Source organism: Salvelinus fontinalis, chromosome 10, assembly GCF_029448725.1.
Source record: "Salvelinus fontinalis isolate EN_2023a chromosome 10, ASM2944872v1, whole genome shotgun sequence".
Classification (NCBI taxonomy): Eukaryota; Metazoa; Chordata; class Actinopteri; order Salmoniformes; family Salmonidae; genus Salvelinus; species Salvelinus fontinalis.
Genome location: NC_074674.1, coordinates 31961906 through 31989773, shown reverse-complemented (window position 1 = coordinate 31989773; position 27868 = coordinate 31961906). Strand labels below are relative to the sequence as shown.

Here is a 27868-nt window from a genome sequence, read left to right as displayed (position 1 = left end):
TGGCTACTTTGAAGAATCTCAAATATAAAACACTTTTTTGATTACTACATGATTCCATATGTGTTATTTAATAGTGAAGACATCAAAACTATTATTCTACAATGTAGAAAATAGTAAAAAATTAAGAAAAACCCTTGAATGAGTAGGTTTAGCAAACGTTTGACTGGTACTGTAAATCTCTATATATATATAAATGTATATATACTTTCGGTTTTGTACACCAACTTCATGCCTTCTACATTAGGTTATTCTCATCCCAACCGCCGGGGGCATACAATTTCCGGATTCCCACTAGGAGTAGTTTGTCTCGTGGAAAAAACAACCAATAGATTCTGAGCACTGTTTCAGGTTCCAAATCAACCGTCCTTAGGCTAGTACACGGACTGTGACACGTACCCAAGTGTTTACGTTTGTTGAATAACTGATTGGGGTAGGGACAAGGAGGGGAATTGTACTATTAGGGTGACATCCCTGTCCAAATAGTATATATATATATATATTTGTTTTTTTGCATAACCGAGTTGGAAGCATGGAGGCAGGGGCGTGCGACAATGCTAATGCAGGTAACGTTATGTAACAAGGGATAGCATTGTTGTTTTGTAACCGTTGATCAGCTCTGCTTTCAGTAAATTGTTACAGGGTTTATAGTAGTCAGCATATCCGAACCGCTTGCTTTCAAGCTGCGCTAGGGTCGGACAGCATTCTTGTGTATATGAAGACTATTTATTGCCCTACCTCCTCACGCCATTTGCACACACTGTATATAGACTGTATTTTTTTTCTATTGTGTTATTGATTGTACGCTTATTTATTCCATGTGTAATTCTGTTGTTGTTTGTGTCGCACTGCTTTGCTTTATCCTGACCAGGTCGCAGTTGTAAATGATAACTTGTTCTCAACTACCGTACCTGGTTAAATAAAGGTTAAATCAAATAAATAAAAAAGACACCACGGAACCTGCTTGGAAAAGGGAAAACGTACCTCAATCCAGGGATGTGAAATGCGTTGTACTCCGAGTTGTCCCATTATCCCAACTGTTACACCAATAAGATTGAACAACTATTCGTTTTAAATAAACTGCCATTTTCCCCCTCATGCTAACTAGCAGTGGCAACAGCAGCCAGAATGGCAAATTGTGCTCAACATATATATATTTCTGTCAATTTTTTTTATTGCAACGATAATAACAATATTACACATCAATACAGGGATATTCCTGTGAATACAAAAAATAATAATAGAACACCAGGTGAAGCCCCCCCCCCCCCCCCCCCCCATGATCAAATAAAATACGAATAATCCAGGATATCATTTGATTGGCTGACACTGCCATTCAAAATGGCTGCTGTGGCTTCTGCTGCCTAGCATGAGGACTAAAAGTTCAGTCTTTTCAGTTTAACAGTTAGGATAATGGGACAATTTGCGGTATAACACATTTTAGTCTCTGGATTGAGGTACGTTTTCCGAACCATATCTCGCGGCAGCTCCACGGTGTCTTAATATACACAGGCATATGCTTTCCGACCCTAGTGCAGCTGTAAGTAAGCGGGTTGGATCTGCTGACTAGGTTTATAAAAACGTGAGACTGATAATCAATGTATCTATCGTGAGATGCATTGCATCACTGTGATTGAATTGCAATATACACATCAGCATATAATCAGGAACAACTAGTTCCTTATGAATGGTATGGTACACTGTGGCATAAAAACTGCACACATACCCATGGCATTCTTGTGAACCGTAGGGTTAAGGCGTTTCTCTGAAGTGTGAATTGGTATGCATATTTTGCCATTCTCTCTTAGGTGCTCCTTTCATTGAGCAGTCCTCAGAACAGGGAGACTTGTCTGGGAGCAGTGATGAGGGGGAAGGCACCATGGACAAGGAGACAGTACCGGCAGTGGAGACTGAGAGCATGATGAAACGGCTGTTTGGGTTTGAGAAGGAGGACCTGTCCTCCTGGCATCGCTTGGTGTGTCTCCTAAACCGCCCCACTGACCCTGCTTCTCTGGGCATTTTCCGCTTCCTGTTTGGTGAGCTTTGTCATTTCCACTAAGATTAGTTACCCTTGGTCAAAATGGTTGCAGCCTGAGAATTGAATTAATCGCATTGAGAAGTTGAGTTTCATATGCAAGTCAAATCATCCGCTGGCGGTCTGGTGAGTGTAGTCTTGTGCAATCTCTCTTGTTGTTTTCATCTTCTGTGTGTCTTCCCCTGTCTCTGTCCCCCAGGCATGATAATGGCTATAGACATTACACAGGAGCGAGGCCTTAGCCACCTGGACTACAAGTACCTGGATGGGGCTCCCGTGTGCCGCTTCCCTCTCTTCAGTTTCCTGCAGCCGCTGCCTCTTGATTATATGTACCTGGTCTATGTGGTGATGCTCTTTGGTAGGTCAAGTTCTGAGTCAGTGATTGGAACAGCTGCTGTATGTTGTCCCCTTTGTGCAGGTTTATGTGATAGTGTTGATATGCTTTCATCTTTTTAATGTGTGCTGAAAGGTGTCTTACACCGAGTGGCACAGTGGTCTAAGGCACTGCACCTCAGTGCTAGAGGTGTCACTACAGACCCTGGTACGATTCCAGGCTGTATCACAACCGGCCGTGATTGGGAGTCCCATAGGGCGGCGCACAACTGGCCCAGCGTCGTTAGGGTTTGGCCGGGGTAGGCATTGTAAATAAGAATTTGTTCTTAACTGACTTGCCTAGTTAAATAAATAAATAGTCTCTTTTTATAGGTGCTGTGGGAATCATGTTGGGCTGTTTCTACCGCCTCTCCTGTCTCATGTTCATATCCACCTACTGGTACATCTTCTTCTTGGACAAAACAGCATGGAACAACCACTCTTACCTCTACGGACTCATTGGCTTCCAGCTCACATTCATGGACGCCAACAGATACTGGTGAGTTGCAGAACTCTTATGAAACCATTACTATAAATTTCTTAAACGTATAATATATTTGGTTGATTGAAGTTGTTTGTGTCTGTGTGTGTGTTTGCCTGAGTGTATGCATGCATATATGTAAATGCAGTATGTTATTATTTTCAGGTCAATAGATGGATTACGTAATCCCAAAAAAAAGAATTCGCAAGTGCCACTTTGGAACTACACTCTTCTGAGGTTTCAGGTCTGTGCCAAATTCTTTCTGTTGAGTTCATAGAAACTTTACTACTATATCAAGGGTATCTGCCTTATAACATGTGTATGATAAACTTTGAGGACACTACTATAATATGAATATCTTCATATTTTTCCTTGGTAGATTTTCATAGTATACTTCATTGCTGGAATCAAGAAACTGGATGCAGACTGGGTAGAGGGATATTCCATGTCGTACTTGGCACACCATTGGCTTTTTGACCCTTTCAGGTTAGTTAAAATTTGTAATTGCATTTTTGTAATTTAGCAGACGATTTTATCTAGAGCGACTTACAGCAGTGAGTGCATATTTTTTCGTACTGGTGTCTCGTGGGAATTGAACCCACAACCCTGGTGTTGCAGGTGCCATGCTTAGGTCCAGGTGTTTTTTCACCCTTGTTTTTTTCCTTTCTACCCTGCATTAACATCATTTGACCTCAAGAGGCCAATAAGGCAACTTGTCACACCACCTGTAAATTGTCACTTGTGCATTCATTGACTAGCTAACATAATTATTCATTTGAGAAAATGTAGACTATAAAAAAAAGTGCCTTTATTATTCGCTATAGAAATACATAAAAACAAAATGCTGAGGATATGGCTTTTCCAAGCGCCAACACTCAACAAGTAGACAATCCCAAAATGTGTGCATTCATTACACATGTAAAGAACGGAGGCGCAGAACGGTAAAAAAACAAAAACATCTCCATAATAACGGAAGAATCCACTGACACAAGACAATGTTCATATTTTCAAGGAGAACTGGGTGAAGATGTTCGTTATTCTAGCTAATATAGTATATTTACAGGCAGTGAACTATTCAAGTGTCAATATTATTCTGAGTAACTGCGCTTTCACATACACTTCTCATACTCTACAAAGCGCCTCTCCAAACAATGCATTCTTAAGAGTTGGATAAGTTGTTGGGTTATTTCTATAACTAATGAAAATAGGCTATACATTTATGTTCTGACAATAGTACAATTTTCCCTTATCAAACCCATATGTTAAGAACTGACAACGAATACATTGTGAAATATGTGTTGATTGATGTTGGCTTGTTACTACGTAAGGATGAGACTGTCGCTATATCCTCCACAACCTTCGATGGTAGAAGCATTCTTATAATCAAATGCTAAATTGCAGGTTTTGTAGAATATATTGCCTGCGAGGAGTGCCCTAGCGGGGTATTGGCAAACTTATTTATTTTTTTAAAGTGATATTCTGATGGAATTTATATTTTCTGGTTGGATTCATAGTCCCCTGTTAGCTGTACTAATTGCCCCACTATTATAACCTCCAATCAGGGATTGAGTCTGTTGGAGTGTTACGCACGCCTCTTGGAGGGAACGCAACACCCCGCTACAACTCAACTCCCTGTGGAGTGAAAGAGGTATGGGATTGTAGGTGCGGGTAAGGATAACAGAGAATATGACCATTTACAGGGAATTTATTTCTGTTAACACGGTAATGTGGGGAAAAGGGTCTGGATGGAACCCAAAGCAAAGAAAGTAAAAGTAAGAGCCCCCTCTGCTACCCACTACTTATCTATTCTTAACGCCACTTGGCGCGCTAATCAAAATACAAGGGGGTGGTCCGCCCAGGTCTTACCTAGTGTGCACAGACGGAGTACATACTATGGGTATATGTATGCCCATAGTGCCTTCCCCTTCCCCCCTGGGAACAAATGAAACAGAATAATACAAACTTAAAGTGAACAATTTCAATAATCAACAACAGTGCAGGTTTTGTAGGCACACGCATACCTCAGAAGTAGCGGCTACAAAATACTTTCAACAAAACTGTCTCTGAACAACAACCAACACAGGATAGCTAAGAAGCTCTCTTTCTCCTAAACGGAACACTGGCTTTTCAAGCTGCAGAAGGAGTCGGTAATTGCAGACAGCTGTATCTCCTGACAAGAGGGCGGGGTCAGAGCTCCAATCTGCAATGGTGCCGACCAATCAGCTGCTTGGGGGAATCCAGGAAGCAATTTCCTGAAATATACATATACACAAACCCACAACTGTTACGTGAATTACATTATCAATGTTCATAAACTGAACTTCAATTAAACTGCTCAGTCTGCAACCCAGAATTTGTATGATTCTAGTTGAATGAAACAGACAGAGTCCCAGCTACAATAGCCAACATGTTTATTCACGAGGACGTCCTAGTCCTTTGTACAAACCATCCATTTTATACTGGCTCCTTACGCACATACCTTTACACACAAACAGCAGGTATCCTACGCACATACTGTATCACTACCCAGCCGACAAAGATTAGGGAGACAGTGAGAAGCACTCCCTGTCCCCCCCCCCAAGATTAGGGAGACAGTGAGAAGCACTCCCTGTCCCCCCCCAAGATTAGGGAGACAGTGAGAAGCACCCCCCCCAAGATTAGGGAGACCGTGAGAAGTACTCCCTGCCCTCTCCCAAATCTCTCATAGCCAGGTCGGCACTGAATTTTGCTCAGGCAGTCTGTGTTTAAGATACTATAAAGATATATTGTACAGATATATTGCTTTACCCTAATTCTGACTAAAACTACACACATCATTTAATTATAATTTTACTGACTATAATCAATTTCATACAATTAAATGGTTTCAGGGTAGAATATTCTAATCATTAATTTAAACATATAAATTCCAATATTAACAACACAGAAACTGGGGAACGTAACAGAGAGGATCAGCTTGAGCAAAGTGAGGTGTAGAATCACTGATCTACAAATAGTAGTCCCTGCCAAATAGTAGGCTTTGTGCAATTAAGATTTGTATGCCACTCTTCCCCTGGTTTAGGACGCACAACCAGACACTGAATGATTGATTGGAGATAGCTTGTGTCAATTAAAGAGAATTTCCAAGGATTTTCTGCCTGTGGATAATACTGGGGAAATAGTGGTCAAAGAAAACCCTCACAAAAAATGACTAAAACGCCTGGCCCGCCATGCTCTACTAACTGAGCCACACTGGACCATACAGATGGTATTTGACAGACTTCAATACAAATGTATTGGAGGCCATGCGCCCTCATATTTTGGAACAGCTTATATAAAACTGCCCCATGTGGGATTGTATGGATTTCTTACCCTTTGCGTCTGTCCCACAGGATGATTCTGCCTAATGAAATGGTGAGTCTGCTGGTGGTTCATGGAGGTGGTCTTTGTCTGGACCTGTCTGCCGGCTATCTGCTGTTTTTCGATGCCACACGCCCTTTTGGCATTTTCTTTGTCAGCTACTTCCACTGCATGAACTCTCAACTCTTCAGCATCGGTGAGTCTTTTCAGTCATCATAATGAGAATATCAAATGTTATTGAATAACAGAAGCAACAAAATTCAACACTATGTATATATAGTCCATTGTACTCTGGGATGATGTCCCATTTTGAATAGTTGCTTGTAATTGTGGTGTGGGTAGCCTAGTGGTTCGAACATTGGGCCAGTAACCGAAAGCTGACAAGGTGACAAGGTAAAAATCTGTTCTGCCCCTGAGCAAAGCAGGAAACCCACTGTTTCCCGGGCGCCCGAAGACGTGGATGTCGATTATGGCAGCCCCCACACCTCTCTGATTCAGAGGGGTTGGGTTAAATGTAGAAGACACATTTCAGTTGAATGCATTCAGTTGTACAACTGACTAGTGTGAGAGCAAGATTATGTTATAATAGTTTTATTGCATCAAATGGTTGTTTTATGCAACAGAATAGAGTATTTTGTTAACTATTTGTTAACTATTTGGTATGTTAACTATTTGGTGTCTACTAAGTATGGGCCTCTTTTGGGTGTCTTTTGGGTGATAAAACCTAAAGAGCATTACAGAGCATGAGTTAATGTTTCTGTTCTATACCATACCAGGGAGAGATGGTTTGGAGTCAGAGGGCCAGACACTGGTCTATACAATGAAAACTGTTGACACAGCAGATACCTATAATACATAGCAGACAGTATCTTTCATACAAATCTTACCCTTGTGACCCATTCTATATATCTGTTGTTCGTCATGTAGGTTGAAAGGGGTGTATCTTGGCTATAAAATACCTTTTGTACTTTTGTCTCGGGGATCTCAACGAATCATCTGACCGTGAATCGTCGACCAGCCATCATTATCGTAGGGCACTCAATCGATTCACTTTGGGTTTTTTTTTAAAAAAAATTATTTTTTTTATTGACCTTTATTTAACCAAGTAGGCTAGTTGAGAAAAAGTTCTCATTTACAACTGCGACCTGGCCAAGATAAAGCAAAGCAGTGCGACACAAAAAAAACAGAGTTACACATGGAATAAACAAACATACAGTCAATAACACAATAGGGGGGGAAAAGTCTATATACAGTGTGTGCAAATGAGGTAAGATAAGGGAGGTAAGGCAATAAATAGGCCATAGTGGCGAAATAATTACACTTTAGCAATTAAACACTGGAGTGATAGATGTGCAGAAGATGAATGTGCAAGTAGAGTTACTGGGGTGCAAAGGATAAAATAAATAAATAACAGTATGAGGATGAGGTAGTTGGATGGGCTATGTGCAGTGTTCTGTGAGCTGCTCTGACAGCTGGTGCTTAAAGTTAGTGAGGGAGATATGCGTCTCTAGCTTCAGTGATTTTTGCAAATTCGTTCCAGTCATTGGCAGCAGAGAACCGGAAGGAAGGGCGGCCAAAGGAGGAATTGGCTTTGGGGGTGACCAGTGAAATATACCTGCTGAAGCGCGTGCTACTGGTGGGTACTGCTATGGTGACCAGTGAGCAGAGATAAGGCGGGGCTTTACCTAGCAGAGACTTATAGATGACCTGGAGCCAGTGGGATTGGTGACGAATATGAAGCGAGGGCCAGCCAACGAGATCATACAGGTCGCAGTGGTGGGTAGTATATGGGGCTTTGGTGACAAAACAGATGGCACTGTGATAGACTGCATCCAATTTGCTGAGGGGAGTGTTGGAGGCTATTTTGTAAATGTAAGTTGTAAATGAGAGTTTACAGTCTAACCAGACACCTAGGTATTTGTAGTTGTCCACATATTCTAAGTCAGAACCATCCAGATTAGTGATGCTGCATGGGCGGGCATGTGCGGGCAGCGATCGGTTGAAGAGCATGCATTTAGTTTTACTTGCATTTAAGAGCAGTTGGAGGCCACGCAAGGAGAGTTGGCATTGAAGCTCGTCTGGAGGTTAGTTAACACAGTGTCCAAAGAAGGGCCAGCAATATACAGAATGGTGTCGTCTGCGTAGAGGTGGATCAGAGAATCACCAGCAGCAAGAGCGACATCATTGATGTATACAGAGAAGAGAGTCGGCCCGAGAATTGAACCCTGTGGCACCCCCAGAGACTGCCAGAGGTCCGGACAACAGGCCCTCTGATTTGACACACGGAACTCTGTCTGAGAAGTAGTTGCTGAACCAGGCAAGGCAGTCATTTGAGAAACCAAGGCTGTTGAGGCTGCCGATAAGAATGTGGTGATTGACAGTCGAAAGCCTTGGCCAGGTCGATGAATACAGCTGCACAGTGTTGTCTCTTATCGATGGCGGTTATGATATCGTTTAGGACCTTGAGTGTGGCTGAGGTGCACCCGTGACCAGCTCGGAAACCAGATTGCATAGCGAGAAGGTACGGTGGGATTCGAAATGGTCGGTAATCTTTTTGTTAACTTGGCTTTCGAAGACCTTAGTAATGCAGGATAGATATAGGTCTGTAGCAGTTTGGGTCTAGAGTGTTTCCCCCTTATAAGAGTTGGATGACCGCGGAGGCTTTCCAATCTTTGGGGATCTCAGGCGATACGAAAGAGATTGAACAGGCTAGTAATAAGGGTTGCAACAATTTCGACTGATACTTTTAGAGAAAGAGGGTCCAGATTGTCTAGCCCAGCTGATTTGTAGGGGTCAAGATTTTGCAGCTCTTTCAGAACATCAGCTATCTGGATCTGGATTTGGGTGAAGGAGAAATGGGGGAGGCTTGGACAAGTTGCTGTGGGGGGGTGCAGGGCTGTTGACCAGGGTAGGGGTGGGGTGGCCAGGTGGAAAGCATGGCCAGCCGTAGAAAAAGTCTTATTGAAATTCTCAATTATTGTGGATTTATCGGTGGTGACAGTGTTTCCTAGCCTCAGTGCAGTGGGCAGCTGGGAGGAGGTGCTCTTATTCTCCATGGACTTTAGTGTCCCAGAACGTTTTGGAGTTTGTGATGCAGGATGCAAATTTCTGTTTGAAAAAGCTAGCATTTGCTCTCCTAACTGCCTGTCTGTATTGGTTCCTTCCCTGAAAAGTTACATATCGCGGGGGCTATTCGATGCTAATGCCGTATGCCACAGGATGTTTTTGTGCTGGTCAAGGGCAGTCGGGTCTGAAATGAACCACGGGCTATGTCTGTTAATGGTTTTACTTTTTTTTTTGGAATGGGGCATGCTTATTTAAGATTGTGAGGAAAGCACTTTTTTTATTTTTTTATTTATTTTTTTGAAAAAAATTATCCCCTTTTCTCCCAATTTTCGTGGTATCCAATCGCTAGTAATTACTATCTTGTCTCATCGCTACAACTCCCGTACGGGCTCGGGAGAGACGAAGGTCGAAAGCCATGCGTCCTCCGAAGCACAACCCAACCAAGCCGCACTGCTTCTTAACACAGCGCGCCTCCAACCCGGAAGCCAGCCAAACCAATGTGTCGGAGGAAACACTGTGCACCTGCCCCCCCCGCCCTTGCGCGCACTGCGCCCGGCCCGCCACAGGAGTCGCTGGAGCGCGATGAGACAAGGATATCCCTACCGGCCAAACCCTCCCTAACCCGGACGACGCTAAGCCAATTGTGCGTTGCCCCACGGACCTCCTGGTCGCGGCCGGCTGCGACAGAGCCTGGGCGCGAACCCAGAGACTCTGGTGGCGCAGCTAGCACTGCGATGCAGTGCTCTAGACCACTGCGCCACCCGGGAGGCCCTGGAAAGCACTTTTTAAAGAATAACCAGGCTTCTACTGACGGGATGAGGTCAATATCCTTCCAGGATACCCGGGCCAGGTCGATTATAAAGGCCTGCTCGCTGAAGTGTTTTAGGGAGCGTTTGACAGTGATGAGGATTCAGACATGGCTAGGACATCCGGGTTGGCTGAGTGTGCTAAAGCAGTGAATAAATGTGTGCGTTGTATTGACCTGCTCCCTTATTAATAAGTGATTTCAAGATTTAGTTTAAGTATAACTCTGACTTGTGTGATAAGTTTGTCTCTCCTCATTTGATAGTAAATAAATCAACCACCACACTAGGTATCCCCCTTTCCTTTCCCATTATCATTAGAGGATTCTATTGATAAGGAAATAAGATTAATTTTCACTTGTAATGAGGGCAACATAATGCATGCAGACTCCTGTGGCCCAGAGAGCATTTTCAAAGCAATCTTTTCTTTAATGATCCACTATTTAAGTTAATCTATAACCCCCTATTGATCACAAATGCTACTATTGTCCTATATTTTATCTCCAGGTATGTTTGCCTACACTATGCTGGCCACGAGTCCTCTCTTCTGCTACCCCGACTGGCCCAGGCACTTCTTTGCCCGCTTCCCAGAGATCCTCAGGCCCGTGCTGCCGCTCACATCTCCTCCCCCACAGCCCAGCACCTCCTGTGTTTACCCAGTGACCCAGCACACATCTACGGGACTACAGGACTTGTCCCCTGCCCCCAAGGCCTCCAAAACACGGTTTAAACACAAGCTGGCAACCCTGTTCACCATTCTGTACCTGGCTGAACAGTTCTTCCTGCCTTACTCTCACTTCATCACACAGGTACTACTCCTGTAGAAATGGAAGATGAGTTTACAGTGACTAACTTCTTCTAGTCCTTTCCATGTATTGAATCAAGAAATCAGCAGCATTTGATTTGAATGCCTTGATTTAAATGTCAGTTGTGAGTCACTGGGTGTACGGCTGTCAGCTAAAGTCATTTCCCAACACTACGGGTTACCAGAATAATTGCTCAATCAGTGTCAACACTGCTATCAGTCTGCAGTAAACAGTAGTGTAAACTAGCTTGAGTCAGCAGAACGGTGGGGGTTGCAGAGGGGTGCGGAAGGAGGCTTTGCATTAGTAAATACTGGTCCATACATCCTGCTGTCCTGATCTGGAAGGCAGTTTTGTGATTGATTGGCAAATAAAAGTGATATAATACTGTAACATTTGATATTCTTTAAAAAAAACATTTTTGTTTTACAAATATATGTCTAGCTTTTTTCTTTTTGACCTAGGGCTATAACAACTGGACCAATGGCCTTTATGGGTACTCCTGGGATATGATGGTTCACTCCCGATCCCACCAGCATGTCAAGATCACCTACAAAGATGGAAAAACAGGAGATGTCGGATACCTCAACCCTGGGGTGAGCCATTGAACCATATTACAAATATAGAATCAGACTCATAGGAAGGGTTAGAAAGCACGTGGAAAAAGGGAGGAACTCGGGGAGACATGGGGAATGTGACATTAGGGATAATAAGCTCAAGTTGATTTAATTAACCATTCAACATTCCAACTAAACAATAAAGGCAGGTTTGGTCTCACTTTAAATTAACTACAGCATACAGAACTTCGTCATAAGCCTACACTATGTAGGACACTACTGTAGGACATTAGCGATATGAACACGTCGGGAATAGAGGTTGTTCAGAAAACCGGACATGTTGGGAATGGCGGTGGCTCGTGATGTTCATTCATTTACTTAAAATGTATCAAACCTTTAATAGAAAACGTGTATTGCATATTTACATCTTATAATTGAATTATTAACTTATCTGGGAGAAGGAGGATCTGAGTATCTCATACCGCAAAACTTTTAAAGGTGTTATGACTTGTTCCATAAAGGTGAAGCAAAGTGTAAATGTTCTGAAATTGTTCTGTGGCGCACCTGTAGGTGTTCACTCAGAGTCGGCGGTGGAAGGACCATGGGGACATGCTGAAGCAGTACGCCACCTGCCTGAGCCGCCACCTGCCTCACTACAACATCTCTGATCCAGAGATCTACTTTGACATCTGGGTGTCCATTAATGAGCGCTTCCAACAACGGTACTACATAGCCTTTTGGTGATCTTTTACATCCTCCACATAGATAGAAATGTTATTCGCTGTACAGTTTGGTCTTGAATTCTCTCTTTCCATCCATTAGTATCTTTGACCCCCGTGTGAACATTGTGAAGGCAGACTGGTCACCATTCCGTCCAAATCCCTGGCTCATGCCTCTGCTGGTGGACCTCTCTCCCTGGAGGACCAAGTTCCAGGAGATCGAGGGCTCGTTGGACAACCAGACAGAGATAGTCTTCATCGCAGACTTCCCAGGTTTGGGGTCTCTCCCTCATTGTCTTCAATTGAGAATATTTCATATGGTGATCACTGATTCATCATTCAAAGTCAATTTCAATCTAGCTTGTGTATGTGTTGGTTAATTTTTCCTTTAGGTCTTCTTCTAGAGAACTATGTCAGTGAGGACCTGGGCAACACCAGTGTTCAGGTGCTGCAGGGCCAGCTGAATGTTGAGATAGTGGATGAGAAGAAGAACTACACGCTCCAACCTGGAGAGCAGAAGCAGGTATGATCCCTCTTCAACCTACCTGCTTCAGCCAGCCTGTAATGACACCCTTCACCTGGATGATAGCTGTACTGTAGTCATTATCATAGGCTGAAACTTACTGTTAAACATAAGGTTCACATTCCAGTTGCCATGGTGTGGCTAGGAGTACTCATTGTGTGTGTGTGTGTGAGAGAGCAGCTTCCTGCTGGGGCCTACCATAAGGTGTACACAGTGTCTGAGGGGCCGTCCTGCTACATGTACATCTACGTCAACACCACAGAGGCAGCGCTACAGAGGAACTTCACTAAGCTGTTTGAACTGCAGGAGCGGGTCCGCAACGGAACAGGTCAGGTCTTAAATATACACACGGCAGGAATTAACACATACAACAGGAACTAACACACATGATGGAAGTGATGAGCTAACACAGCGTTTCGCCCCACAGAAACGGAACCCCTCCCTCCAGAGCTCCAGTCGCTCATCACTGGAGAAAATGAGGGGTCAGAAGCCAATGTGATGGATCCTGTTGTTCAACTATTCCTACGGCGACAGCGGAGGATGAAAGAAGTAAAGAAGCGCAGAGAAGCCAATGTATACGAAAGGCTGAACCGGTTTACTGTGAAAAAGTACTACATGTTGCGTCGAGCGTGAGTTTTGTGTTTTCAGTGCAACTACCAAAACTCATGACAACCATGTGATTCCTCCAGTTTCCACGTGTATCCTGCAGTGGCTTGGTTTAATGTAGACATTTGCTTTGTAGGAGTAAATGTCAGACTAAATATAAGGCACATGTGTTTGAGTGTATCACGCTCTCTGTGTTGTAGGTTCCTGATGACAGCCATTGCAATGCGTAACCTGGCGGTGGGCCTCCCTCCTCTGGAGCAGCTGACCAGGGAAGTGGCCTTCGCGAACATGAAGGAACCAGAGACTGAGGCCAGCCAGGACCTCAAGGATGAAGTCGGCCACGATGAGCTCTAGGAGTGTGTAAAACCATTTTTACGTGAATGTGCTTGAATGACAGAAGGCGCTAGACTGTTACTACACTGGGTACACCAACCCAGTAATCAAAGGATTTTCATTTGAATGGTTTTGAACATTTGGAAATCTGAAAGAGAAATTACTTTAATTGTTTGGGGGGAGGTGGGGTAAAGGCTGCATTGTATTTGAAAATATGTTTGAAATTATGCAGGGGCATGTTTCTGATGACTGATCTTGCAGTTTAACTGAAAAAATACATTCCTAGGTTGTGCAAGATCACATTGTTCTTTTTGGTCTTATTTTAATATTGCCATAAGTATTATAATTGAAAATCCAACATGCACCTTCACAAAATGTATGTTTTTGCTATCCCTAACTTTTAATGAGGTCATTTTTTTTAGACCGACTCCAGTTGTGAAAAGTGGTGATCAACTTTATATGCTACAGGTAACTGCCAAAATAAAGGAAACACAATTTTAAACCCCCCTAAGGTCGATGTCCGTGCCCCTGCTGAAATCTAATTAGCATATTAAAACATCTCCATAAAAATGTGTCAGTTTAAGCTAGAGATTTTTTGTTGTTGCATTGGATGTGTCTCAAGCCACCGCATCCACCTATGTAACACTTCTGCATCTGCGGTGAAAGGTGACAGAGCTAGAGCGATGTTTGTCAGACCATGAGACATCCCAAAACCTTCTCACACAAGAGTCTTGGGACTTCTGTCTGTAGTGTCCGACTAGTTTGGGCTACACACACTAATATGACCCCTCTGTGTGAAGTTGAGACTCTCACGAACACATATGTCGCTCACAAGACTCATCTCAAGGTCCCCCGGTACCAGTAGAAAAAATATGGATGTGCAGTATATATGGACTGTTCAGTGACCTGCTTTCAATATACTTTGTACGTCCCAATTTCCCCCCCTTGATTTTTATATCTCAGATATAGGATAGACACTTCTGAACAAACTTATTATAGTTTTATTTGGGAAAGTTGTTCCATGTAGTGAATCTGTTATTCATTGCGTTTGTATGGGCTAATAGCAGTAAGGCCAAATCAAATAGCAAAATGATCCTTTGACTCATAGTTTAGTAGGGTGTTGGGCCACCAAGAGCCAGAACCGATTCAATGCACCATGGCATAGATTCTACAAGCGTCTGGAACTCATGGAGGCGACTCCATTCTTCGAGAAGTTGATGGTGGTGGAAATCAATGTCTCTGGCGCTGCTCCAGAATCTTCAACAAGTGTTCAATTGGGTTGAGATTTGGTGACAGATGGCCATGGAATATGGTTAACATAAATGTCATGCTCATCAAACCAGTTGGTGACCACTCATGTCCTGTGGATGGGGGCATAGCCATGGTAACCAAAATAATGGCATGCCCAGCATTTTTATACGTGATGGGATGCTATTTGCTTAATTAACTCAGGAACCACACCTGTGTGAAAGCACCTGCTTTCAATATACTTTGTATCCCTCATTTACTCAAGAGTTTCCATTATTTTGGCTCTTACCTGTAGCTTTACTCTGAGGCCAAATTATGAACATTGTTAAACATTGTCAGCATTTGCATTCCAAAATGCAGTTGGTACTTTTCAAATAAAGAGCCTGAACATGAAATAAACGGCATTCTCCGTGTTTGAACTTAAAATCTCATGACCATGCATGTTTCAGATTTTGTAAACCTTAAAACATAGGGGAAATGATTTGAGAAAAAAAGAAACCATTATGGAAATGTCATGCTTTATTGCCATCAGTCTTAATCATGATACTTTACAGATTACTGTGCTCTGCCTAAAGTGCTACAGTATCATTACTGGTAGGGAGTCATGGCACAAGATACATACTGTACAGGACATACATATACAAAGTAGATACATAGGATTTGTCAACACAGGCATGATTTTATCTCAGTTGAAGTGGACAGTTCTATACATGACTGCTCAACTAACCCAAGTTTACTTTTCATTTAACAAATGGAAAATCCTCTACTTTAAAGCTAGAATCCTTAGTTATTTCCAGGTGAAATCACACATCAAAATGAAAATATACTCAAACATGCTATTTTTACCTATAAAATGTGTGCTTTAGTATTGTTTTCTTTGGCAACTGTGATATAAGCAGAGTAAACACCTCTGTTCTGTACATTACCCTGGAAAAATGAACCTCAAAAGGGACTGCATCATCCATTATTTCCAAGGTAATGTACTAAAAGTTGGCGTTTATCCCTTACATACCCATTGATTCTTGAAAAATACAACTTAAAAATGTCTAACAGCCGTACCCCATCAGAACCAAAAATATAAGCTTGTTTTAATCCAATGTTTGTAAATGTAAACAAACTATCCTCAAAACATAGTTAAAACAAATGTTGATATCAAAGATGGTCAGTCCTTGCATCCATAGCTCTGTCTATAAATTTTGAGAGTGGCAACATTTCTCCTGCCCCATCCCTCAGCTTTTTACTGAAACAGATGCAGGATTACCCCTGTTTTAATAAAGGATTCTATCTTTAAGTGCGTTAATGTTCACCCGGTCTCAATTCAGAGACCACATCGGATAGAAATATCAAGGATGGCAGAGCATTCTAGTCAATAGAATGTCCAGACCATCCTCATGTCTTTCAGAGTATCTATATTATTAGCCATCCATAACTGTCTAATGAATGACAAGCGCAAAGTAATGTTAGACCAACTAAGCTTGACTTACAATGAAAATGCATCAACTGTGTATGAGGCTTATCAATTACACACACAGCATTACCATATGCGGAACACTACAGCATCACAAAGAGTTTAGATCTGTACTGCTTCAGTCACTTTAAATTGGATCAAAACTGACTGGCGTGTAAATGGCCTTGTAAGTTTACAGCAGCAATCCCAGTAGGTTTACAGCAGCAATCCCAGTAGGTTTACAGCAGCAATCCCAGTAGGTTTACAGCAGCAGTCCCATGTTCAAAAAGAGCAGCAATGAACCACATTGCTCTTTAAAATAAAAGGGGCACACTCAAAGTTGAGATAAGGCAGACCAACATAAGACATCTTATTACACTGACAGTACAAGTTCAGTTTCCCTTTTTATATATTTCAGCTTTTTAATCACCTGTTTGACGTGTTTGATCGGTTGCCCTTCATTAATTCATAGCTAGTATATTAGAGTTAAGTGTTTGACCAAGTAATGTTATTTCACCGTGTAAAACTTCAAGGTCTCACCTTAATTTGAGTGAAAGACCATTAGTAGATGGATACAGCCTGTGAGTCCATGAGGCTGAATATATGCATAATCTTAAATGTTGTCATAACTTCATGATAGTGTTCATCTTTGAATAACAATCATTCAGAAAATGCATTTCTTTGAGGCGTTTCATTTAAAATATTATCAAGATATCCATTAACACAGAAACAAACCACAAAATATATCATAAACACACAACTATTAGAATGTTTACAAAATTGAGACTCTTACAAGCTGTTCATTTCTTAATCTTCTCTTTCTCTTCATGAGTTAGTAGTAAGTCCTCCAAGCTGGCATACAGTAACTCTACCTTGGTTGAAGGTCTGGGTAGAATATTCCATGTATCACTCCTTCTATGACAACATTTGAAAATGTATCTATGGGGAGAAAAAAAGCAAAGTAAAACTGATTTGTTCTATACAATATTACATTCCCGCTTCAAATGATTATTGTATTTACATGATACATTTGTATTCTAATGAGCTTCTATTTACATATTGTATTACATTTTTTTTTTATATATTCTTATTTGTCGCATTATTGGGGGGGAGCATTGTGTATCCTTGGCATATGAAAAATAAACTTGACTTGATTAAATAGGACAAAATAGATCTTTAATATTGCAAACATATTGATTGTATATTCATGGGCAGCCTGAAGATGTGTAAAGATATGTTACCGTGGGTGGACGGGAGCATGTAGGGGTCTCTACGGTAGAGCATTGCTGGTTGGTGGGTCAGTTTACTAGAGAGAGACCAGAGAGGAAAATGAGAAGTTTCACAAGTCTAATAAAGCCAATGTTCTGACAAAATTATTCAGAATAGTTAGCAATCTGAAATTGCATTTTGACATTATACTTTGGAGTTAGCCTACAACATATTCACTACTATAAATCTAATCAACATAAAATCACTTAACAAACCTTGCCTCTTCAGATTCAGTTTCAAATGACCTTTAAAGAAAGAAAAAAATGCAAGATTGAAAATCAGTTTGGGGATATTATTTAGAGGAACCATTTTCTTTCCCAGATGAGATGTTCTAAAAGTAGCCTCGCTTTTATAGGGCACATTGTATAAAAACTCACCCACAACTTTCTGTTTTTGTCAGTGAGGGAAAGTGGCGGATGTTGAGGAAATCCAGGAATATCTTTGGGAGAACTTCATTCTCCATAATTATAGTCTGGAATAATGGACACAAGAAAAACAAAAGCAAATGGAAGTCAGGGGAAAAAGGTCAAAGTGGTCCTATTGATACAAAAGAGTGTGTGGATTCAGAATATCTAGTCAGTGTAGCCATGTGGTTGTATTCTCATTACCTGTAGATAGAGTTCCAGACCATGTCTTCTCTGCTCCAGAACTTTGGGAATCCAGTTCCGTACATGCTTAGAGGGAATCTCAGGAGGCGTCATACTCTTCTTCAGCTGAAAGAAGCAAATATCAAATTGAGCATGGTCACAGGGCAATCTGTGGATGAGGGTAGAGGAATCTTTCAAAGCCTAGCTCAAGGCGATTCCACTAATTATCACCCCACAAACCTAGACCAGCCTTACAATATCATTGACAATGATGGCTCAGGATGTTGCAGAGTACAATATATGTTTAGAAAGTAAAGTGGGCTCTGTTCTTGCACCAATAATACAAGTCAGTCTTTTGCATGGCCATGACAGAAAATAATCAATGGTACACAAAAACTCACTATTTTATGGAGATTATGAAATTCACTGTAGCGCTTCTTCACTGTATGCTGTCTGCCATTCATTAGCACGTCGATTTTAAAGACCTGAAGATGAAAAAGAACCACAGTCCTGGTTAGGAAATGTTAAATTAATGTGAACGTACGAAAGATATGACAATGATTTGAACAAATTCACATTTGACAGTCATAGCCATTTAAAACAATACACTAGTTGGACAAAACTGCTATTTCGTGACTTTGTTATCAAAATGAAACAGTAGGGAGTTGCACACCCTGTTAGGGCTACCAGTCAAAATCAGTTTTTAAGGTCGCTGGTCAAAATTCCTAGAATGGATTGCTCCCAACCGGGGTCTTCTCTACTCCCACTCTAGTCACGTCAAGTTCGCCTTGATAGTAGCTAACATTGCCCAAATTGAAGTAGCTAAGATACTCTTGGTTTGTTTTCAACCATGTGTTGCAAACCTGCAATGCTATGATTGTGGTTCTGCGGTTTTTGCACAGGCTTAACGTTACTGGTGCAGAGGACATTCAAGATCTCTTACCGTGTACCCTTTCTCAATCGGATTGTCCTCTGAACGGAACGATGGAATGAAAATCCTGACGTTATGCATTTTCGAAAAACAACTCCAACACTAAATGCATGAAACCCCCAGATATATATGAACTTGCAAACACATAGGGGTGTTTTGGGAGCCAGCTAGCTAGCTAGATACATTTTGTTGAAACGGGTTCTTCTTCTTGTTTTGACTGTAGCGTATGGAAGTGCAATAAAGTCACACTGCTGCTCTCTACTTGGGTGGAGAGTTATTACGACCGCGAGCCTCATTAATCAATTAACCAACATAATTTGTATCTCAAATTAATCAACTGTGTGAAAACCAGCTACAATATATTTCGAGGGGTTAAATAAGAAAACAAAATCACAATGAATGTCACAATGATTTATTCAAGTAGATTTCCTGGAATACATCAAAACGGTGCAGTTATATGAGCTTTTTCATTGCATAAATATCAAACAAAACAGGACAAAAGAGATAGCTAGCAGACTAACCATAAGTAAAAGCATTTCACAAAACAAATGAATCCTAATTCTGCTGGAATATTTGGTTCAGAGCACAGGCACAGTATGTACAGTATCCAGTACTATATGGGCAATACTTTTACTCAGGGATGGGCAACTTGTGAGCAAAACATTTTAGTGGCCCACCTCTTGACAGAGGACACATTTTAGAGTTAAGTTCCTGCAATTCTACACATTTTGCAATGGGACTGAGAGAATATTTATAACTAATTTCATGCAAAATTTCATTTTTGGAAGTTGATTCCTGGGCCTACAAAAAATTTATCTGTGTACTGCTAATATATACCAATTTCCAACCCCTTAAGGTCATAAAAAAAATCTAAAGTGACATTGAACTTGAGTTGTAAACATACAAGCTATAGCAAGCAAATGTGAATAATTATAGAAAGAATGGATTAAAGGGATGATATGTCTGATGTAAAACACATACAACGATGAGGGAAAAAAGCCATGGTTAAAGAAAATTGTATCGATATGTAAAAAACAAGCCATTTCAAATTTTGGTGGGGTTTTAACATCTGAAATTCAATGTATTTGGTTTAGACCTTTAAAAACCAACTATAGGCTATGTAACATAGAGGCTATACTTTTAATTCTAAACCTATCAAGTAATTAGATCCAGATTTTATTCCCTCCTCATTGAACATACAGAATGGCTTTACAAAAACATGCTTAATTTAGGAATAAAATAAACCTTAGAGTTTTTAATTTTACATTAACCGGAGAAATTGGTCAACTGTCAATTTGGTAAGAGTATGGCCATTTTTACATAATTGCAGTTATCCATGTGTGCGTTATCCACAAATTTGTACAAGGAATTGGCTGTCATTTGCTGCTATGGAGTTTTCACAGAATTGCTTCTCAGTGGTTTGGAGAGTGACATCCCCCTCTTAATAGCTGAGAAGAAAATAATAAAGAATTTCATCACATACAGCACATACAACAAAACACACAGCATAATATTTCCTGTAATGTGAGTTCTGATTATTAGATGGTCACAATAAGTTTATAAAGGATTACTGTCTGGCACACTACAGTGAATAAGATGCTGAGTAATCATGTGTTGAAACTTGGGCTGGTTTCCTAGACCTAGTCCTACTCCCGACTCCTACTATAAAAAGCATGCACAATGTTATGCAAAATGAGATGAGGGGTTTCAAGACTCACTGTGAGACATGACATCCTGACACATAGGCGTAGTTGCCAGTATAGCGGACCTCACAGCGCACAATGTTGTTGCTGTAGTCAGACTCTGGAACCTGATAGCTGGGGTTCACACTGATCTAAAACACAAAAAGAGCAAAAAGGGTAGAAGTACAAATGTTTCATAGCGTTTCATAAAAACAATGGAAATTCTTCCTAGAGATGGTATGGGAATATGTGACACAGTGTTCAGCTACAAAGTGCCAATAATGTCATCTGTTTTTGTGACAAACCTTCAGGACATAGTTCCCAGGTTTCACATCTGTAATATCAATCCACTGGCAGTCGATGTCTGCATTATAGGTATCATAACATCCTGGACTCAGGCCCTATAACCAAAGGAGCAACATGAAACCTCTGATTAGACAACAGTATGAAGCACCTACATGCCATTATAGAGTATCAGGGTTGGGGTCAATTCCATTTCAATTCCAGTAATTTTCAAGAAGAACATTGAAATTCCAATTCCATTTATGTTCAATTCTTTTAAATGAGGAACATGTGGAATTGGAATTTGGTTTACTTTCTGAATTGACTGGAATTTAAATGGAATTGACCCCAACCCTGCAGAGTATTTAACTGCATGTATGTGTTTTGCTGGACATCATACCCTGGTACTAAACAACTAGTTATACAATCTAGACATACAAGAAGAGCAAAATTGGCACTGTCCAGTTATTCGTTGAGAGACGAGATAAAGCAGGAAAATCATCCATGGTTGGAAATTTATGATGTATTTTTTTATTAGGATCCCCATTAGCCGACAGCAATGGTGACAGCTAGTCTTCCTGGGGTCAGATTGTCAACATGACATAAAGCAACAAGGGTTGTGTTGGTAACCTGGGTGTGTGAGGTGCAAGCAAAGCGTCTGTAGTAGCCGTAGTCACAGGAGCTATCCTCCAGGCAGAAGCTGGCCTTGTGTCCCTCAGCCACACTCCTCCCACCAGAATCCAGCAGGTCATAGTGGCTGAACTCATCCATGCTATGGTAATGTCTGGAGAGAATCAGGACAATGGAGGTTGATCAGTGTAAAATAACTGATTCAATAACTTGGTTATCACTTTGGCTGGCATTCAATCAAACATGCACTGTAGAAAAATTAAAACATGTTGTTCCAATGCTGAGGAATGCATATTTTAAGGTTTCAGGTCAAGATCCAGTCAATGAGACAGAGACTTACAAATCAGTTGTACAAAAACCAACTATAGGATGTAAATCAATATGTTAATTGGAACTCTGCCAAATGTACCCCATACTTGATGTTAGTACATTATGTGACTTACTTCAGTGTCACGTTCTGACCTTAGTTCTTTTGTATTTTCTTTGTTTTAGTATGGTCAGGGCGTGAGTTGGGTGGGTTATCTATGTTTTGTGTTTCTATGTTGTGTTTTTTGTTTGGCCTGATATGGTTCTCAATCAGAGGCAGGTGTTAGTCATTGTCTCTGATTGGGAACCATATTTAGGTAGCCTGTTTTCTGTTGTGTTTTGTGGGTGGTTGTCTTCCGTGTTTGTGTATTCTACACGGAACTGTTTCGGTTTTCTTATCTATTCACTTTGTTATTTTTGTATTGTTGTCGTGTTCAGTATTATTAAATATAATGGACACTTACCTCGCTGCGCATTGGTCCGACCTTTCTTACTCCTCGTCAGATGAGGAGGACGAATTCCGTTACAGAACCACCCACCACAACCGGACCAAGCAGCGTGGTAACGGGCAGCAGCAGCGGCAGCGATATCTGGAAAAATGGACTTGGGAGGAGATTCTGGACGGTAAGGGACCCTGGGCACAGGCTGGTGAATATCGCCGCCCAAAGGCTGAGCTGGAGGCAGCGAAAGCGGAGAGGCGGCGGTATGAGGAGGCTGCACGAAAGCGCGGCTGGAAGCCAGAGAGGCAGCCCCAAAAATGTATTGGGGGGGGGAACACGGGGAGTGTGGCGGGGAGTGTGGCTAAGCCAGGTAGGAGACCTGAGCCAACTCCCCGTGCTTACCGTGGAGAGCGAGTGTCCGGGCAGACACCGTGTTATTCGGAAGAGCTCACGGTGTCTACAGTACGTGTGCATAGCCCGGTACGGTACATAGCAGCGCCTCGTATCGGCCGGGCTAGAGTGGGCATCGAGCCAGGTGCCATGAAGCCGGCTCTACGCATCTGGTCTCCAGTGCGTCTCCTCGGGCCGGGGTACATGGCACCAGCCCTACGCATGGTGTCTCCTGTACGTGTGCATAGCCCAGTGCTGCCTATTCCACCTCGCCACACTGGCATGGCTACGGTGAGCATTCAGCCAGGTAGGGTTGGGCAGGCTCGGTGCTTGAGACCTGTAGTGCGCCTCCACGGTCCGGTCTATCCGGTGCCTTCTCCACGCACCAGCTCTCCTGTGGCAGCCCCACGCACCAGCCCTCCGGTGCTGGCACCACGTACCAGGCCTCCAGTTCCTGCACCCCGCACTCGCCCTGAGGTGCGTGTTCCCCGCCCGGTACCACCAGTTCCGGCACCACGCACCAGGCCTACTGTGCGCCTCCGGGTCCAGTATGCCCTATTCCTGCTCCCCGCACTCGCCCAGAGGTGCGTGTCCCCAGCCCGGTACCACCAGTTCCGGCACCACGCACCAGTGGCACCACGCCAGTCAGGAGTCGCCAGAGCCGCCCGCCAGTCAGGAGCCGCCAGAGCCGCCCGCCAGTCAGGAGCCGCCAGAGCCGCCCGCCAGTCAGGAGCCGCCAGAGCCGCCCGCCAGTCAGGAGCCGCCAGAGCCGCCCGCCAGTCAGGAGCCGCCAGAGGCGCCCGCCAGTCAGGAGCCGCCAGAGCCGCCCGCCAGTCAGGAGCACCAGAGCCGCCCACTAGTCAGGAGCTGCCTTTCAGTCCTGAGCTGCCCCTCAGTCCGGAGCTGCCCCTCAGTCCGGAGCTGCACCTCAGTCCTGAGCTGCCCCTCAGTCCGGAGCTGCCCCTCAGTCCGGAGCTGCCCCTCAGTCCGGAGCTGCTCCTCAGTCCAGTGGGGCCCTTTAGTAGGGTTGCCAGTCCTAGGTTGGCGGCGAGGGTCGCCGCTCTAAAGACGCTACTGAAGTGGACTAAGACTATGGTGGAGTGGGGTCCACGTCCAGCACCAGAGCCACCACCGCGGACAGATGCCCACCCAGACCCTCCCCTATAGGTTCAGGTTTGCGGCCGGAGTCCGCACCTTGGGGGGGGGGGGGGGGGGGGGGGGGGTACTGTCACGTTCTGACCTTAGTTCTTTTGTATTTTCTTTGTTTTAGTATGGTCAGGGCGTGAGTTGGGTGGGTTATCTATGTTTTGTGTTTCTATGTTGGGTTTTTCGTTTGGCCTGATATGGTTCTCAATCAGAGGCAGGTGTTAGTCATTGTCTCTGATTGGGAACCATATTTAGGTAGCCTGTTTTCTGTTGTGTTTTGTGGGTGGTTGTCTTCCGTGTTTGTGTGTTCCACACGGAAATGTTTTGGTTTTCTTATCTATTCACTTTTATTTTTGTATTGTTGTCGTGTTCAGTATTATTAAATATAATGGACACTTACCACGCTGCGCATTGGTCCGACCTTTCTTACTCCTCATCAGATGAGGAGGACAAATTCCGTTACATTCAGAGCATAGCTATGGGCTGAGGTAATGTGAAATGCAGACTTCTATGGAATCAAGAGAACTGGCATATTTTGAATGTATATAGATTATAGACTTCTCTCTCTGAAGGTTCTGGCTACACATCAGGAATCACATTTCTCATGTGCAATACAAGTTATGTTTTGGAATCAAATATTTTGATGTGGAAATTGGAGTCAAATACATTGCCATACATTGTTGCATTGCTATATTTGACAGACCAATGAGTCTGATGAGACCAGTATGTTAATGATCAATAGAAGGACATGAATCTACTCTGTAAGGCGGAGAAGGAAAAAGAAAGAACAGCACAAATTATACAGTGTTTGTGTAACTGACAGAGAAACATACAGATCTGGACATAGGTGGAAAGTCATATAGATAGACTGGGAGAGACTCACTGGTGACAACTGTGCCATTCCCAGGAGTAGCGCGGTCTGCTTGGTAGGAAGTCAGCCGTCCCCTGGTTCTTCACACGTTGTGGGAACCTCAGAAGCATGCGGGTGTCATAGTCTCTTGCTCTGTAGGCTGAACTGCCACACCAACACAACATCACAAACTGAATACACTTTGGACACAGAATTGAATAGAGTGCATTTATAATCCAAATACCTTCTTTTAAATAAAGCGTTTGGTCTTACATTTCTGGGAAAGGTTTGGTACAGCGAGTAGTGATTCCTTTCGAGAAGGATATGGTTGTTTGCGTTTGTTTTGATAATGAGTTTACCAGTTTGACTAGTGATGATTTCTCCATGTAAACTGAGGAGTGTTTAAACGGTTTGTTGAATTCTACCGGTCGACCCTTACAACTGGCAGCAGGATTCTATTTAGGGCAACCTTAAACCACAAACGCTCAAGAGTTACAACTCACACAATCTGGCTCACACAATGAAGTTGTTGGACAATAACCTTCTCTTTAAATCCGTAATGTTTGTTTCAATAGTACCTTGACAAGCAGTTCTCTTCATTTGCACATCGGAGGTTGTACATAGGAACTCTCTGGACATATGCAGAGGCTTGAACGTAGTATGCATCTGGCACAAGATCAGGCAGACCTAGAGGATATGTATTTGTCTTAATCCCAAATTAATGTTATATGAAGAAAAACAATGACACAGAACTTATCTTTTTAAAGTTACATGTACTGGGAAAATAATTCTGCAGAAAATGCATCTCAAATTCCAACCAATTCAACCATTCTTACCGTTCTGATGGTACCTTGTGCCATATCCAGGTCTCTCTCTGCGTCTGGGACTCTCGTACACGTCATAGTAATTGTAGTAAGGATTATCTGAATCTGAGGTCTTGTATGGGTTGTAAGGATCATCCCCTGCCATCATGTCTTCTCTTCTCGGCGATGGGGACGGTTTGTCCTGTGTCCCATTCGTCGTGCCATTTGCCTTCGTTTCTGCATGGCCAATTGGATGGGCATCCTGATGCTGGTGCCCCTGTCCCCTAGGGGGCCTTGGAACTCGAGGTGGTATCCAGCGCGGGCGCGCTCCTGCGCTGGACACTGTGTGAATAGATGAGGGAAGCGGTCTCGATGAATCAGAGGGTTTGTTGGCTTCCCCATCGCTAATGATGGTGACAGGTCTCTCCTGGGCTTGCTCTTTATCGGCGCCTCTTTGCTTTGGTGGTCGATATTCCGAGCCGTGACTCAGAAGGCTAAAAACTTTACCGTTGTGCGCCCATTGTATTGTCTGCCGTAATGTACCTGCGGCTTGGTTATTTCCTGGCCTTGTCTCTGGTGGATTCCGCTGAGATTGGACAGTTTGCGGTATGCAAACAAATAAACATACGTGTGCACACGCATAAAGCGTGACAAATGAACGCACTCCCATAATACAACTAATTCAACTAAATAGGTTATGAGTGATAATTACTAATATTTTACTTTACGTGGTATATCATTTTCCCGTTGAAAATAAAGTACATTTAATTACTTTTCAAAGTAAGTCTAATTTACACTACATTAAATGCTGAAAAACCTGCACCAGTATTGCTATGTTCTCCACGCAACCTCACATCGTTCTGTCCAGAGCCTAGCAGATGCGCTAAGAGTGGGGAGGAGGAGGAGTTGACCATATGAAGTTTCTAATTCCGTTGTTAGACAAGCCCAGAATGGCATGGTGCTCATGTAACAACTGGATGGATAGGCTACTTGACGCCGACCCTCTTAATGGGTCTACTCCAGAGTTTGATAATATAAAACCATGTGTTATGTTTTTCTTGCTCTGTCTGACGTTATTATAACTGTCAGACATGTGCGGTGTAATTAACATGAGTTGCAGATGTGTAGCCTACTAACTAAATATGTTAACTAACTAAACAGTTCAATTACAAATATTTATATATGAAGCATTTTCAACAGGTCCCTCAGTTAGTAAAATAATCCCTATGTCACCTTGGTCATCCAGGTGGAATCACTGATGTGTGGACTTTGCTAATGACTGCTTAGGGCTTGCAAAAGCACATCACAGTATAAGCACATAATCACAGTCACAATGCTTTTCTGCGATTACCCCACCCAGGAAATACATCTGGGAGAGAACACACACACGCACGCACAATTTTATAAAGTCAGACTACTTAAAACAATTCTGATTTTGCAACAGTAGGCCTATTTCTTATAGTATGTGAAAGAAAATAACAAGCTCCTTGGCCAGATCAGCAGGAACGCAAATGTTAGGATAAATAGCACTTACTTTGTTGGATGACCTCTGACAAAAGTGCAACCTCATCGTGCCAAAATGGTCTTTGCACAACTTTCTCACAGGAGCTCTAAAATGTAAACATGTCATTGTGATGTTCACTCACATAAACCAAAACTGAACAAAAAAATCCAGGTTCTTTCCCTTTGGTCCTTTTTTGGCAATGTGTTGCTCTTATTTTTAAGCGTTGCTATATGAATTTATGCAGCAGTTATTATATGCAATAAACACATTGCGGTCTCTGTTCTTTCATTTGGGACTGTTTCATTGTTGCTTCAGATTGCAGTATGACCACGTTGATTCCTAAAGTCCTGAACATATCGGGAACTTTTACTCTTCCCTTGCAGTCTGCCAAAGAAAACACTTCCCTGTTGTTAACACTAGGGACATAATATATAGTTGGGTTACCTTAATCAATGGTTTTCATTTTTCTCTGTCTAGTCGTCTCGGAAATGTATTTTTTAAATGACTGACCACAGTAGCCCTGACTGTACTGCAGTACCAGATAAAAAATCACCAGAACGCAATAATCTCTCAATCCATAGTCAACACTGCTGGACACTATCAAAATGCATACTCTGTGAAAAAATATATACAAAAAAGACACACTAAGATCTTATCTTACATATCCTGAAACTAAAGGGCAGCTATATTATTTCCATACCCACATTTTACACTAGGGG

General features: G+C 42.5%; 3 protein-coding genes across 3 annotated transcripts; 1 reads left to right on the top strand and 2 right to left on the bottom strand.

The window, feature by feature from the left end:
• Nucleotides 1–343: 343 nt before the first annotated feature.
• Nucleotides 344–15281, top strand: LOC129864033 (vitamin K-dependent gamma-carboxylase-like). Its single transcript, XM_055936577.1, has 15 exons — nt 344–563; nt 1806–2033; nt 2232–2390; nt 2738–2903; nt 3051–3129; nt 3265–3371; nt 6257–6420; nt 10601–10902; nt 11361–11492; nt 12024–12175; nt 12276–12445; nt 12565–12695; nt 12876–13023; nt 13123–13324; nt 13502–15281. Exons 1-15 carry the CDS (start codon nt 530–532, stop codon nt 13653–13655), a joined length of 2328 nt encoding a protein of 775 aa, XP_055792552.1. The 5' UTR covers nt 344–529; the 3' UTR covers nt 13656–15281.
• A 102-nt stretch (nt 15282–15383) lies between these two features.
• On the bottom strand, nt 15384–19355 carry LOC129864034 (sorting nexin-24-like). The gene is made up of 7 exons (XM_055936579.1): nt 19129–19355; nt 18587–18670; nt 18207–18311; nt 17976–18070; nt 17814–17843; nt 17571–17635; nt 15384–17268 (listed from the first exon to the last, which is right to left on the bottom strand). The coding sequence occupies exons 1-7, from the start codon at nt 19195–19197 to the stop codon at nt 17198–17200; spliced, it is 519 nt and encodes a 172-aa protein (XP_055792554.1). The 5' UTR covers nt 19198–19355; the 3' UTR covers nt 15384–17197.
• A 157-nt stretch (nt 19356–19512) lies between these two features.
• Nucleotides 19513–27443, bottom strand: LOC129864032 (protein-lysine 6-oxidase-like). The gene is made up of 7 exons (XM_055936576.1): nt 25679–27443; nt 25421–25529; nt 24876–25007; nt 21711–21864; nt 21104–21199; nt 20835–20950; nt 19513–20564 (listed from the first exon to the last, which is right to left on the bottom strand). Exons 1-7 carry the CDS (start codon nt 26313–26315, stop codon nt 20558–20560), a joined length of 1251 nt encoding a protein of 416 aa, XP_055792551.1. The 5' UTR covers nt 26316–27443; the 3' UTR covers nt 19513–20557.
• Nucleotides 27444–27868: the final 425 nt, after the last annotated feature.

Coding starts and splice junctions, on each gene's coding strand:
- LOC129864033 (XM_055936577.1), top strand. CDS start 530: ATGGAGGCAGGGGCGTGCGACAATGCTAATGCAG. Junction 12,176..12,275: donor AATGAGCGCTTCCAACAACG/GTACTACATAGC, acceptor TCCATCCATTAG/TATCTTTGACCCCCGTGTGA. Junction 12,696..12,875: donor AACCTGGAGAGCAGAAGCAG/GTATGATCCCTC, acceptor GTGAGAGAGCAG/CTTCCTGCTGGGGCCTACCA.
- LOC129864034 (XM_055936579.1), bottom strand. CDS start 19,197: ATGCATAACGTCAGGATTTTCATTCCATCGTTCCGTTCAGAGGACAAT. Junction 18,671..19,128: donor CGATTGAGAAAGGGTACACG/GTAAGAGATCTT, acceptor TTTCATCTTCAG/GTCTTTAAAATCGACGTGCT. Junction 17,844..17,975: donor ACAAAAACAGAAAGTTGTGG/GTGAGTTTTTAT, acceptor CTTTCTTTAAAG/GTCATTTGAAACTGAATCTG.
- LOC129864032 (XM_055936576.1), bottom strand. CDS start 26,315: ATGGGAGTGCGTTCATTTGTCACGCTTTATGCGTGTGCACACGTATGT. Junction 25,008..25,420: donor GAAGAGAACTGCTTGTCAAG/GTACTATTGAAA, acceptor TTGGTGTGGCAG/TTCAGCCTACAGAGCAAGAG. Junction 21,200..21,710: donor CTTGCACCTCACACACCCAG/GTTACCAACACA, acceptor CTTTGGTTATAG/GGCCTGAGTCCAGGATGTTA.